Raw genomic sequence first — 12076 nt, forward strand, 5'->3', positions numbered from 1 at the left:
ATATGCCTTCAAAGTTTTAAATTGTTTCTAGCTCGTCAACCTTCTGGGAGAGAACTTTTTTTCAGGCGCTTGGAGAGTCATTTTAGAACATGTGAAATATTACTATTTCATTTACTAAACAGCGCAGACCCTATTTCGGAGTGTCGGTCTGCCTATTGCCTACTGAAATGAAGAATCACAACATTTAGGCAAGGAAGTAGGACAATATCATTGTAACTACAGTAGTGAAACATTTATACAGGACTGGCTTCAACATTTCGGCTAAGTTAACATGCAGTTCCAAGGAGTAGTCCAGCCCCCTACTGCAAGTTTAGTACAACATGGACATCATATGCAACATTTAGTTCGCCATTAATACATAAAGTTCGTTGTTTGGGGGGGGGAGAAAGACACCGTGTCTTTTCCTTGCTGAAGTTGCAGGATTTATCGCCTTGTGTATTTTTTGGTGTTGAGTGTCCAGGGGTGATTAAATTTTCCTTGTTGAGCCTTGTAAAAACCTGACTTAATCATGTAAACTTCTGTGTAAGCAAAATAGAGAAAACTTCAAAGGGTCAAAAAGCCTTCGGGGATTTCGAATGAGACGCCAGCAATAGATATAATCTGCTTGCTGAATTCTGGCTATATTTGTCCAGGAACTCGTAGGAGCAAACCCTCTAAGGTAGAGATACTGTGTTAATTCATCCTTTATCCCCTCAGAGAGTATAGGCTTTGTGAGGCCAGGCAGCTCTTCACTAAGGAGAGTTACTTGCCCAAACCCTAAAGTGAAGTGATGGAGTAATTTGAGATAATGACTTGGTAACAGGCTCGGGCAGACCTTGAATACAGAAGTGAGAGATGTTATCGCCTAAGACTGGCTCTTAAAATGTAGTTTTCTTCTTACAGTTAGTCAAAGCTACATTAACATTCCATACAGAACTGCTAAACAGGACTTTAAACAGAATCTTAATTAGCCCTGAAACTGCGCGCAAGGGTTTATTCATTGCGCTCTTAACTAATGTTAGCTGTCAGGATATTTTTTTTCTTGGTTCTTTAGGGGATATCGTGTTCTGCTGCAAAGCATGACAGAAATCTAATGTGGATTGCAGAAGTCCTTGCAGATGAGGAATCTGTATAGTCTGCCCGACTCCAAGACTCTAATGGCCAGGCATGTTTACAGTACAGAAGGAACATTTATGACAACCTCGCCTACCAGACCCCCGCACAAAACTGCCTTTAAGTTCGCAGATGAAGGTAATAAAACGTACGCAAATAAGGTATAACCTCCTATTATCCCGCGCGGGATACAGAACTGAAATCCTTTTCAATTCCTGTTGCGGTGATGAAGGCTTATGGCAAAATCAAAATATTACACACTGCGGGTCTGTTGGTTGTTTGTTTGTTTGTTTATCCTGTTCTGAAATTAAATTCCAAGATTATCCTTGCCATTGATTATTGGCAACTATTGCAGGGATACCACGTTGGAATTCAATTTTCAAATAACATACTGCAATACTAAATAGAGCTGATTGTAGCACGGGGTTTTATTAAGGCTGATAACGCCAATCACAAACACTAAGTCGTTAGGTTAGTGCGTGTTAGGATGTATAAAGGCGTTGTTAATGCTCTGCCCTCCACTCCACCTAGTCCAATAAAAACTAGCTACATGTGGTATTTTTCACTGACAGGAGGAGACAAAACATTACACTGGGAAGAGTTCTGTGCATCTGGGATATTTGTGCCTTATTAAAGATTTACAATAGCAATTAGGGCTTTGAAACTATAAAACATTTTAATAGCCTCAACGATTTACACAAAACAAAATGTGCACATCCGTTAGCGTGAGGACACCATTTAGGGACCGACGTATTTGTAAGACGGAGCAAATTAGAGCTTCAAAGTACAACAATAAATTAAAAAAAAAAATCAGTGGTGTTTCTGCCTTTTCATCCTGCCCACGTATCTGTTATTTATATCACTTCCTGTATTGCGAATTACATGTATCGATTTTTAAGAAATTATGCTGCATATTTTTTTCGGGCTACGCTAAAGGCGGCACTAAAATGACGCAGAATTAAATAATCAGGTGTTCTTGTACATATGAATAACTGCGTACATGGTGGAACATTTCTAAAATCCATTTGCGTTAATGTGGCTATGATGACTCCAAGGGTCCCCGGAGGTGCGGTAATTAGTATAGTCTAGGTTTCTATGTCTTTGTTCTAGAGAAATGTCAAGGGTTAAAAATCCGCCGCTTTTGCCCTATTCCTTGATCTGGAAGAAAAAGAAGCTGTTGGCACCTTTATGGGGTTTAGGCATGCTGATACTTTGAACAGAACCTGCCCACTAACTTTGATCACACTTATCAATCCCAGCTGCCGTCTATTTGTTTGTCATTTCGGTCCTTTCCATCATAATGATTATTTATAGGCTGCAAAATGAACACTCTGAACCTGTTTTTGCCAGACACCGCGCAGAAGAGTCAAGGGCAAGAAACAATGTTGCTCACCAAATTATAACCAGATCAGGAATGACTTCATTAGCAAATCCTCGCCTATTGGTTGGGCCCATGGGACATAGTCCAGTGAACACAACTTCCATTTATACCCGTAGTGACTGCATGCGTTTAGCTGTAATACATATTAGCGAGTCCATCGGTGTAAGTACTTCCCGATAAGAGCTAGATTTACTTTATCAAACATAACAAATATTATTAATCAACACATATAATTATTTTTAAAAATTAAATCAAATGCATCTTCCATTTATCAGATTGGAAGTTCTTCTCTCTCCCTCAACTACGATCGTTAATTTTAACTGTACTTAATGTAGAAAATCTATTTGGATATTCAATTTGTTTCCATCGCATAAACATTTAAAACGAGAACACATCTTAAAACAAGATATTATATGTGAATTACAGGCAGAGGGGGATTAATACAATATATTGTATGTAAATAAATCAAAAAATAATTGTATACATGAATCGTAACGCTGGGTGTTAGTTTATTATTGCAACAGGCGGAGACGATCGGTTAATTGGCGGCGACTACCCAACGTAAGGATAATACATACAGCAATTGAGTAATTGACTTTGGACGTCTATATTAAAAAGTTTGAAATATCTTTATTACAGTTTTAGGAATCAAATAATGCCGAACTGTGAACCCCATATTTCTTTCGAATAGCGTTAGATCTTAAAGTACGGCCTCGGCTTCGTAGCCACTATTATGAACGAATTGAGTTTACGGGAGACCAGGGCTTCCAGTTCTGTTTTGGTTTGTAGATTCTGTTATACTTAGGTCTTGTGTTTATTTGTTCTGCAGTCAGCTTCAAGTGTGTAAATAGGTCGCTCTTTTACAGCAACTTTTCATCTATCTGTACAAACTGTGACGGCCTTAATCAGAATAAATTCTCGAAATGTTATGAACCCGAAAGCACTTGACCCTTCTTTTCGCCTAGTGATTCGCCCCTTTTTGAAAAGAATCAAAATTCCTGTATACACTGAGCTGTTGAACTTGGATGATATTTTCTCTGCATTTCCGTACACTTGTACTTACAACCACTTGATAACGTGTTCAGATTATATGTAAAATGACAGATACAGAATTTTTAATCAGGTATTCTGCTTTCATGTGTGACATCTTTTTAAAAAAACAAGTCAGGGGTTGACTTTGGAAACGACTATATTGGTATAATACAGCCGGTAATATTAATTGAGCTTCAAAGGTGTTCTGAAAGCCATCAATGTTTCATTCGCTTGTTTGTGCATGCGGTATATATGACCTAGGTGAAGTTGTCACCGGTATGGTCCAATGGTAACTATTTCCATGTACGAGAGCTTTCGAACAAATTAGTTCTAAATTCTATACTATGATTAATGTAAATGTATGCCCACACCCCCATTTCCACCACGACGGCATCCCCCGCCCACTTACCTCACCCCCCCCACTCCGCCCCAGCACCATAGTCATCACCATCATACCCATCCAAATTAACCACTTCAAAATACGCGTCTTTGTATTTACTTGAGATTGTTTCAGCTTTGTATTTTGCGAGGTGAACACACCGTGGTCTGTATTTAAAGGGGAATCCCGTTATGTAGAGTTTATGGTACAATCTGCAGAGAGGATAAGAAGGGGCGGTACTATATTGTCAACGTACCTTCTACCTTTAATGAAGATAATTAGCTCATTCAAGGCGAGGACTACAGTGTCTTTCTAGGCTATTTAATTGTCAGGGAAAGTGTAAAAAAATGCAGCTGATTGTCTTCATTATGGCTTTCAAACTGTTCCCATTAGGCTTGTGAAGCACTTCTTCAGCTGCCTTGAATAAGCTCATACATCTCCCTACTCTTGTCCAGCAGGGATACTGGCCTGTCTAAAAGGAGCTGGTCACACAATAACACATTTACGCGCGATTTCTGCCTCTAAAAAAACACTGTATTATGCACTTAATCAAACGATTGAAGATATTCCCTAGCAAAAGAAAAAAAACGGTCGGTGCCCGCTTACTGAAACAATACCGCTTTCATTGCGAATAAATGTTGATATTTGAGGAGACTAGAGAAAAGTACAGCGGCAACCCAGCGTGGAAACCGCCTCGAGTAATATTTGACAACACCGATATTCCCGCAGGAACCCACCTGAGATTAAAGATTAAATTTCAATAAATCAGCTCAAATAAAACGCCGTGAACTGGATGTCTGGACTGTTTGGCTTTGCGTTTAAATTGCTTCTGCTTGCTTTTAGTATTGTTTTCTAAAGCCCCAGAGACACGTTCCTATTCATATCAAACACTATTTAAATAGAGTATACTTTCTTCACTTTGTGACCTTTTGAGCCCCAGTTACGCTACTGCCGAATTAATGACTACTTTGGTCTACCGACAAAATAAACAAAGTCTGCTTTAATTAACACAGCCATATTATCAAAAAGGCATTATTATAAACTATTTTCTTGAACACAGTACTTCCAAGTCAGTTACAAATGTAACTCTCACAGACAACTTCAGATGGAATTGTTTTGAAGGATTTGCTTAATTTAGGGGGAGTGGAAATGCGAATTAGTTAAATAACAATCCTTGATTTAGTCTTTGGTTATTACCTGTCTTTAATGAGATAATGGGACGGGGTGGAGCGCAGATTGTGCAAGAGTAGAAAAAGACGCGTTTAGTTTTATTTTCCATCGAAATTTAATTCTACAGATACTAAAGTCTTTCTCAGGGTGGTATGCGATGCTGCTGTTGTTCCTTATCAGTGTCAATATTATGCAGCAGCTTAAAAATGCTTGTTTCTTGTCAAGAGATGAAGAAATATTTCTCTAATAAATGAAAAACGGCAAAGACAAAAGCTATTGCTCTTTCCGAATAGATCTAGGACTGTATAACAATATCAAGCTTGATCAATGAACGGGTCATTAGACGCTTAACATCCCAAAGGCTGATGGCTTCAAGTGTTGCCGGGGATCACTTTCAAATGCCCTTCGCTAACGAGAAGTGACCAACGCCAACAATTTTCAGAGCGAAATAAGTCACTGGGGAAGCTATCAGAGACTGCGTGTCAATTTCTCCTGTTAAAGCAATTTCTCCTCAGCCGCCAGATTGAGGCATTTGAGATGGCAGATGTTTAGACAAGATTTTATAAATTGTCGAATATCCTCCATAATGAACCCCGACTGGCCGCTCCAAACGGAACAGCAACTAGTATTCCTCCCGCTGGGATCTAATACTCCTCTTTTAAAAATCGTGCAGTAGAACATTATTACTCATCCCACGGAGAGAAATGCATGGGGCCTTTGAAATATTTTGAGATTGATTATAGCGAAGTCAAAGGCGTTGTTGTAGGCCGTCGACTTGTCACAATGGCTAATTCCGGATATTTATGTTCCTTCGGAAAATGCGCTAATTATTATAATTAATTGCATATCTTTACTTTTCCTTTAAACAAAATGATTCTTGCCACCGAATATATCGTGGCCATTCAAATAAAAAGGAATGAAAGAAAAAATAGAACTTGTTATGTTCTGTTTTTTTCCTAAATATATTTTATTACATCAGTATTGTATCGAGTTGCCCTCAAGCTTCCGAATCCCCAATTCATGGAATTTTCGGGGAAAAAAACCGAACCTTTGCTATTACGTGGTATGCAAGCTTATCTACATCAATGATGTACCCTTCCAAAACAGTTGTAATGGAAAGGTCAGCGGAAGTTGGAATTTATATCAGTGGAACATAAAATGTATCCCAGTTGATTACCTTATATTTCAGGTACTCAACAGTATCGGCCAAACCAACAATGATCAAATACATCGGCGCCCTATAATCCTGAAACTGGATAATGCTATTTTTAAATACGTAATGAATATCTGCTTTTGGCTCCAGTTTAAATATTCAACAGAGTAGAATATTGAAGTTTCCACGAAGGTTTGATATTATTCTCAGCTTTGCTGCCTACTCTCAAAAAATAAATAACAGTTTTGATTTGAAGTAAATATCAAACGCATGTTTAAAGATGTTTAATTCATATTCCATAATCAAAGCAAAATAAAATATTTTAATGACAAATGAACTTTGTAAAAGTAACGCCGAATAATTCAAACAACGTTTTGAAGAAATTGCAGTTACAGGCTAGTCAATTTTATTTACATTTTTAAAGATATAAATTAGCAAAGAGTGCTTATAACAACCAAACAGATTGTAATTGTCATCACGTTTCCAAAATAACAAGCAGATTTATTTACAAAATGTTCAGTTTCCATTGCAATACAACTTGCATAAATTACTAGAAGCTTTATGTCATCATTACAAAAATAAATATCAAATGTTTTCCACTTTTTCAGATACTCAAGTTCTTCAATCACATTGTTCTACTGTATATCTACAAATAGTTTTACAATAAAGCCGCATTACACCTAGAACGTGGCAAATAAACGGATCAAGTGAAGAAAACCTGAGAAGACATTATTTCCCAAAAGTCACATATACAGAAGAATAATTAACCAACAAACGCACAGATATGTCGCACGGATTTGCTCTCTTAATAACATAATCTGTGGAATTAAAATAGTGCTCTGTGGGTCTTCTCTATACAGTGGCACGAGATGTGATCCGGTATTATGTACATTTTTTGCTTAATAGCTGGGGGGATGGCTCGCTGACATTTTCAAAGCAATTGTGACACCTACCTGCAGACCAAGGAAATAAAAAAAAACCCAGTCAACCAACTCCTTCAATTGTTATCACACGGCTGTCACAGTTTAAAAGACACCAACCACATCTCTCTTTAAATATTGTAGGAATTGTGATAGGGGTCAGTCTCCTTATAACCTAAACATTTCTTACCGATAAATTAACGGCCTTAACCAAGGATGCAATTTTCATTTAGAACATTATTTCCTTTGTGTGTATTCCCTCGTTTGTTTTCAGTACTTTGATTCTAAACTTTTCAATTTAGATGTTTTAATGCATACGATCACTTACTTGCACTGCTGATAAAACATCTATAGATATGGTTGCACTCCTACTCTGCAGACGTCACTGGGGTCTGTCAAAAAATACAACCAGCATTTAGTCACAGCTCTCTCTCTCTCTGTACCTACCAGCCTACGACTAACTAAGAATGCAAGTACAATTTTAATTCTCGAGCAATCAATAACATTTGACGGACCCAGCTCAAGTATGTGTCAACTGAAGCGGGGCTTTATAACTCAAGCAGGGCTTTATAACTCAAGCAGTTGCTTTTTTAAGGGTGTTTGGTGACTATGGTTCACGGCCAGCTTTTCATTGGAAACAGAAAGCTTGCATCAGCACGTACCTTTTTTGGAGTCGTAGTTCGTGGCTCTGAAGTGCTGCTCTAGCTGGGAATTGGTACTTTTCAGAGAGTCTGTGTTCTGCTTGTGTACAGAAGTGTTTAAGACAGTCTCGTTGGTGCTGTACCGCAGTATGCCTTGGCTTTGCAGGTGATTGAAGTTAGCATAGTTCGTATAGTTAGTGTAAAAGGGGGACGTATAGTAAATGGGCCTGCCAAGGATTGAAGTGGCGGGGTAGGTAGAGCTGGACGATGACGATGAGGAGGTCGGCGAAGAAGAACATATCTGACCGATCTGCTGTTTAATATCCGAGGTGGCGATTTCCGCTAAAGACCAGAGCTTGGGTTTGCTGACTTGAGTTTGTGAAGCTGAAGAGATGATACTGTTCAGGCGAGTTTTATTTCCACTCCCCGAGCTCTCTTCCTCTTGAACACTAAGGAGTGTGGCATCCACCCTAGCGAGAGGCGAGGAATTCATAGTTTTGTGGGATAGCTCCCGATCCTCTTCCTCCTCATCGCTGCCACCATCATCATCGTCAACATCATCGTCATCAACAATACAATTGTCACATTTTTCCTTCGATTCCGATCCAGATTCGCAAATGCTGTCCTCCACTCTGTTCACTTTATCCCCCTCGCATTCTGGGGAACAGGAGCTGTCAGTCAGCGTGTCGACATGCAAACTAATACCTGGAACAAAACACGAAGAGCTTTTGATTCAATGGGTCCGATTGTCCCGCTTTACATTTTAAAAAAACGTCCAGTATACCATCAAAAAGGCCTCAGTGTACGATACACAATCATTTAAACACAGGCAAAAAATAGCATACATTTGTAATTGTGTACAAGTAGTTTTAATGGATATTATACCGATCACGCAACCGTATCACAACGTTACGTAATTGATAGCATTGTTGTATTGGTTAAGTCCCCTTCTGTTCAAAATAAAGGTTTAATGGGAGACTGGTTATCTAAATAGGAGAGTCAACGTTGCAATATTTAACATCTCTACTTTGGAACAAGCGTTTATCAATGTGGCGAAAACCACTAAATCTTATGTGCAGTCAATTTGTCTAAAAGTAGTCATATCCATTGAGGAGGTGATTCTTAGAGCTTTAAGCCTGCTTGCATGCACGAAGTGTGTGCAGCGTGGCCCCACCAGCATGAATGTGCCAAATATCCATTCAATATGTGTTTTAATGTTGATCTTGTCAGTCACAATTACGCAACAGTGACTGGGAGGAAATGGTTAAGAAGGACATAAACCATTATCACAAACCTTCATCCTCGGCTGAAGTTTCGATGTGGTCATGTTTTTTCTCAGAACTTTCTTCCTTGCTTCTTTCACTTTCCCCCAACTCTTCCTCCTCCTCGTCCTCGCTCTTATTCCTAGGGGCCCAGGTCATCTTGTTCTCCTTCTTGAGCCTCCTCCTGGCGTTGGCGAACCAAGTGGAGACTTGGGTCAGGGTCATCTTGGTGATGATGGCCAGCATGATCTTCTCCCCTTTGGTGGGGTAGGGGTTCTTCCTGTGCTCATTGAGCCAGGCTTTGAGAGTGGCTGTGGCGTCTCGGGTGGCGTTCTTCCTGTAAGCGGGGTCGTTGAGTTGATAAGGGTAAGCAGCGTTGCCGTAAGGGTGGTAACTGAGGGTTCCTGCCATCCCTGTGGCGTGGGCATCGTACGGTGAACCCTTAAAATGCAACAAAATACCCCATCGTTATTGCAATATTTTATGCAACGAATTCCAGGTAACAAATTACAAATAATAAAAAGATTTTTGTATTAATTGAACTGAAATTCTATTCAATTCGTTTCATTATTCTAATATTAGTTTCCGCGTGGTTTCAAATAAATATCGATAATGCTATACTCTTTTTTATTTTAATTATCTGAGTTCTATTTTCAGGGCACTTAAAACATGGCGGCGAGCCTCCTTCCTACACTATCTTCAAACCACTTGCAGCAAGTTACAAACAATAAATCTAGTTGCATTTTTTAAAAACAAACAATTCATTCTCACGGACATTGCTACTTAGCTGTTGCTTTGATTTGGTTATGCGGACCTAAGCACCGAGGCCATCTTCTCCCGACCTTTTATAATTATATGCAGAAGCGGCAATACAATTACCACCCGGCTTTACTTCCGAAAATTAGCAATCTTTAACTTTCACCGTCTGCATTTCGCCACGTTTCCCCCTCGAATGCTCGCATCTCCTACTCCCCAACCCCCGCCCATCGTTAAACTTTCTTTGAGTTGAACAGATGTCCTCTGTCGTGACGGATTTTTCAAAACTAGTTAAATGTTTCCTTTAGATTAGAACCAAGTCATTTCTCTTTGTGCATGCGTTTTGTTACCAAAATAAAAACGCAATTCGCAGTGACTGGGATTGCCTACTGGTATCTCAACCTCCCTTCCATTAAGCTACGTGCTAAATTTAACAACGCATTCAAACATTTTCTAAAACGAAACTTCCTTAAAGCCAAAATTTTCCAAATTAAAAATAAATTCAAATTAAAAATTATATCAACTCCATAAACGCAGTCATTTTAAATTTATTGACGTACCATGTAGGACGGGAATCCAGTTGCGGGGTCAGTTGAATACTGAAGCGGGTTAGTGAAGCCTGCAGAGGGGGCTGTAAATGCTGCCGAGCCTGCGTAGGGACTGAACGCGGAGCCGGACGAGGCTCTGCCCAGTTCGTCGCTCCTCGGGGCGGTCAGCGCGGAGGCACTGTATGCTGGGCACGAGTAAAGAGCCAGCGACCCTGCTGGCTGGTATAGATAACCCTGAGGATAAGACATTGCTTTCCAAAACAAAACAAAACAACAAAAGATTTGTATATTTTTAAAAGGAACAAAAGAGACAGAAAGAGACAGAGAGGGAGAGAAAGGAGAGAGTTCGATTGTTACTAACGAACCAGCATAGAGCTGAGATTCCCCCCCACCCCCCGTTTTGGCTGAATGCTGGGTTAGGAAGGTGTCTGCATGGAGCCGCAGGAGCTGCTCTAGAGCCTGAGTGCTTTTGCTAAGCGCCGCTGCTGAGTTCTGGTTAGATAGAGTGGCGGCGGGCAGCGACTGTCAATCAGGTGGCTTATTTACATATCATCACCCGCCCCCTCCGGCCCTGCCAGCTCCGGGTTGCTTCAGTCAACCAGCGGCCGCAGGCACTCAGCTCTCAGCCAGGGACCACTCTCCGCAGCCCCTCTTTCTCTTAGTTCCTCCTTTCCGTTTTCATTTGGTTTCAGCATCGCGGTGCTTCATCTAAAACGGTTAAATGCCGCTGCGAATTTTCTCCTTCCCTTTCCTTCGCCGCCTGCCTTGCTCTGTACACCGCATTTTCTTCCCCCCCACACACCTCTCAGTTCTTGCCCTTTCTCCTTTAATTGCCTCTCGTTCCCTTCTCTCTGCCCTTTCTTCCCTCAGTCTGAGCGATTCTGTTTTGCAGGGCTGCAGTTTCCCGCTGCCGCACACTGCCGTTCTTCCTGTGAGCCCCTTTTGAAACATCCCTAGAACGATGCAATGCACCGGGGAAGTGTGCAAACAATAACCGACGTCGATGCTACTCCTAAAAGAGTCTTAACTCCACTGAATGCCTCAAAGTGAGAAACATTGGGAGTGCACTATCCAACACAACTTAATGCTCGCCATTTCTAAATAAATCTGACACAATTGCAGGTAACCTGTGCAATTTCATGCGTTCATTTGGCATATGTCGAGTTTTAAAATGTTTTTTGTTGTACTTAATCGATGATTCATTTATGGCTGTTCTTTTTAATTTTAGAAATTCTCTTTTCGCCCTTTTTGTCAGCAGATTTCTCGTCAAACCTCTTCGACTGGCCATTTCTATCATGGTCTAGATTTGATTCCATATACATTTAAAATAAATGAATAATGAACAAACGGCTCTGGGATCGTGGAATATATTCTGCTTTTGCGAGTATTGAAATGCTTTTCGGGAATGCAGTTTTCCCACAGCGAAAATTACACATAGTTACTGAAAATTCGACGGGCAATATTAGAATTTCAATTCGCCAGAAATAATGGGGGATTGTAAATAAAAAATGAATCTAGATTGACGTGTGTGGAAATGATGTTGGACAAGCTGACGTTGCTAAACGTTTGTTTAAGATTGTTCGCAAGACTAATTGCATAGCAGCCAAAGGAAAAGACGTGCACGTTTAACGGAGTCCTGGAAATTAGTGAGAGATATCAGCTTGAAAAAAAAATCAATCAATTAGAGAAGGCTGGAGTGTATTAGGGAGTGTCAGGAGCAAAAGAGGGGAAATGGAAATTAA

The 12076-nt window shown here is 40.1% G+C and overlaps 1 protein-coding gene and 1 long non-coding RNA gene across 4 annotated transcripts; one reads left to right on the forward strand and one right to left on the reverse strand.

Moving 5' to 3' along the window:
- Window positions 1-6476: 6476 nt before the first annotated feature.
- On the reverse strand, window positions 6477-10951 carry irx2a (iroquois homeobox 2a). Of its 3 annotated transcripts, XM_073024358.1 has the most exons (5): window positions 10347-10951; window positions 9063-9471; window positions 7790-8473; window positions 7456-7519; window positions 6477-7160 (listed from the first exon to the last, which is right to left on the reverse strand). In XM_073024358.1, the coding sequence occupies exons 1-4, from the start codon at window positions 10581-10583 to the stop codon at window positions 7476-7478; spliced, it is 1374 nt and encodes a 457-aa protein (XP_072880459.1). In that variant the 5' UTR covers window positions 10584-10951; the 3' UTR covers window positions 6477-7160; window positions 7456-7475. The 3 variants fall into 3 exon arrangements, with proteins under 3 accessions (XP_072880459.1, XP_072880458.1, XP_072880460.1); XM_073024357.1 differs by lacking the exon at window positions 7456-7519; XM_073024359.1 differs by lacking the exons at window positions 7456-7519; window positions 10347-10951 and adding an exon at window positions 9806-9954.
- Window position 10952: 1 nt separating this feature from the next.
- On the forward strand, window positions 10953-11853 carry LOC140713809 (uncharacterized). Its single transcript, XR_012095735.1, has 2 exons — window positions 10953-11456; window positions 11593-11853. It is a non-coding gene; the product is annotated as an uncharacterized lncRNA (long non-coding RNA).
- The last annotated feature ends 223 nt before the right edge of the window (window positions 11854-12076 follow it).

The sequence above is a fragment of the Hemitrygon akajei genome, chromosome 20 (assembly GCF_048418815.1).
Source record: "Hemitrygon akajei chromosome 20, sHemAka1.3, whole genome shotgun sequence".
Lineage (NCBI taxonomy): Eukaryota > Metazoa > Chordata > Chondrichthyes > Myliobatiformes > Dasyatidae > Hemitrygon > Hemitrygon akajei.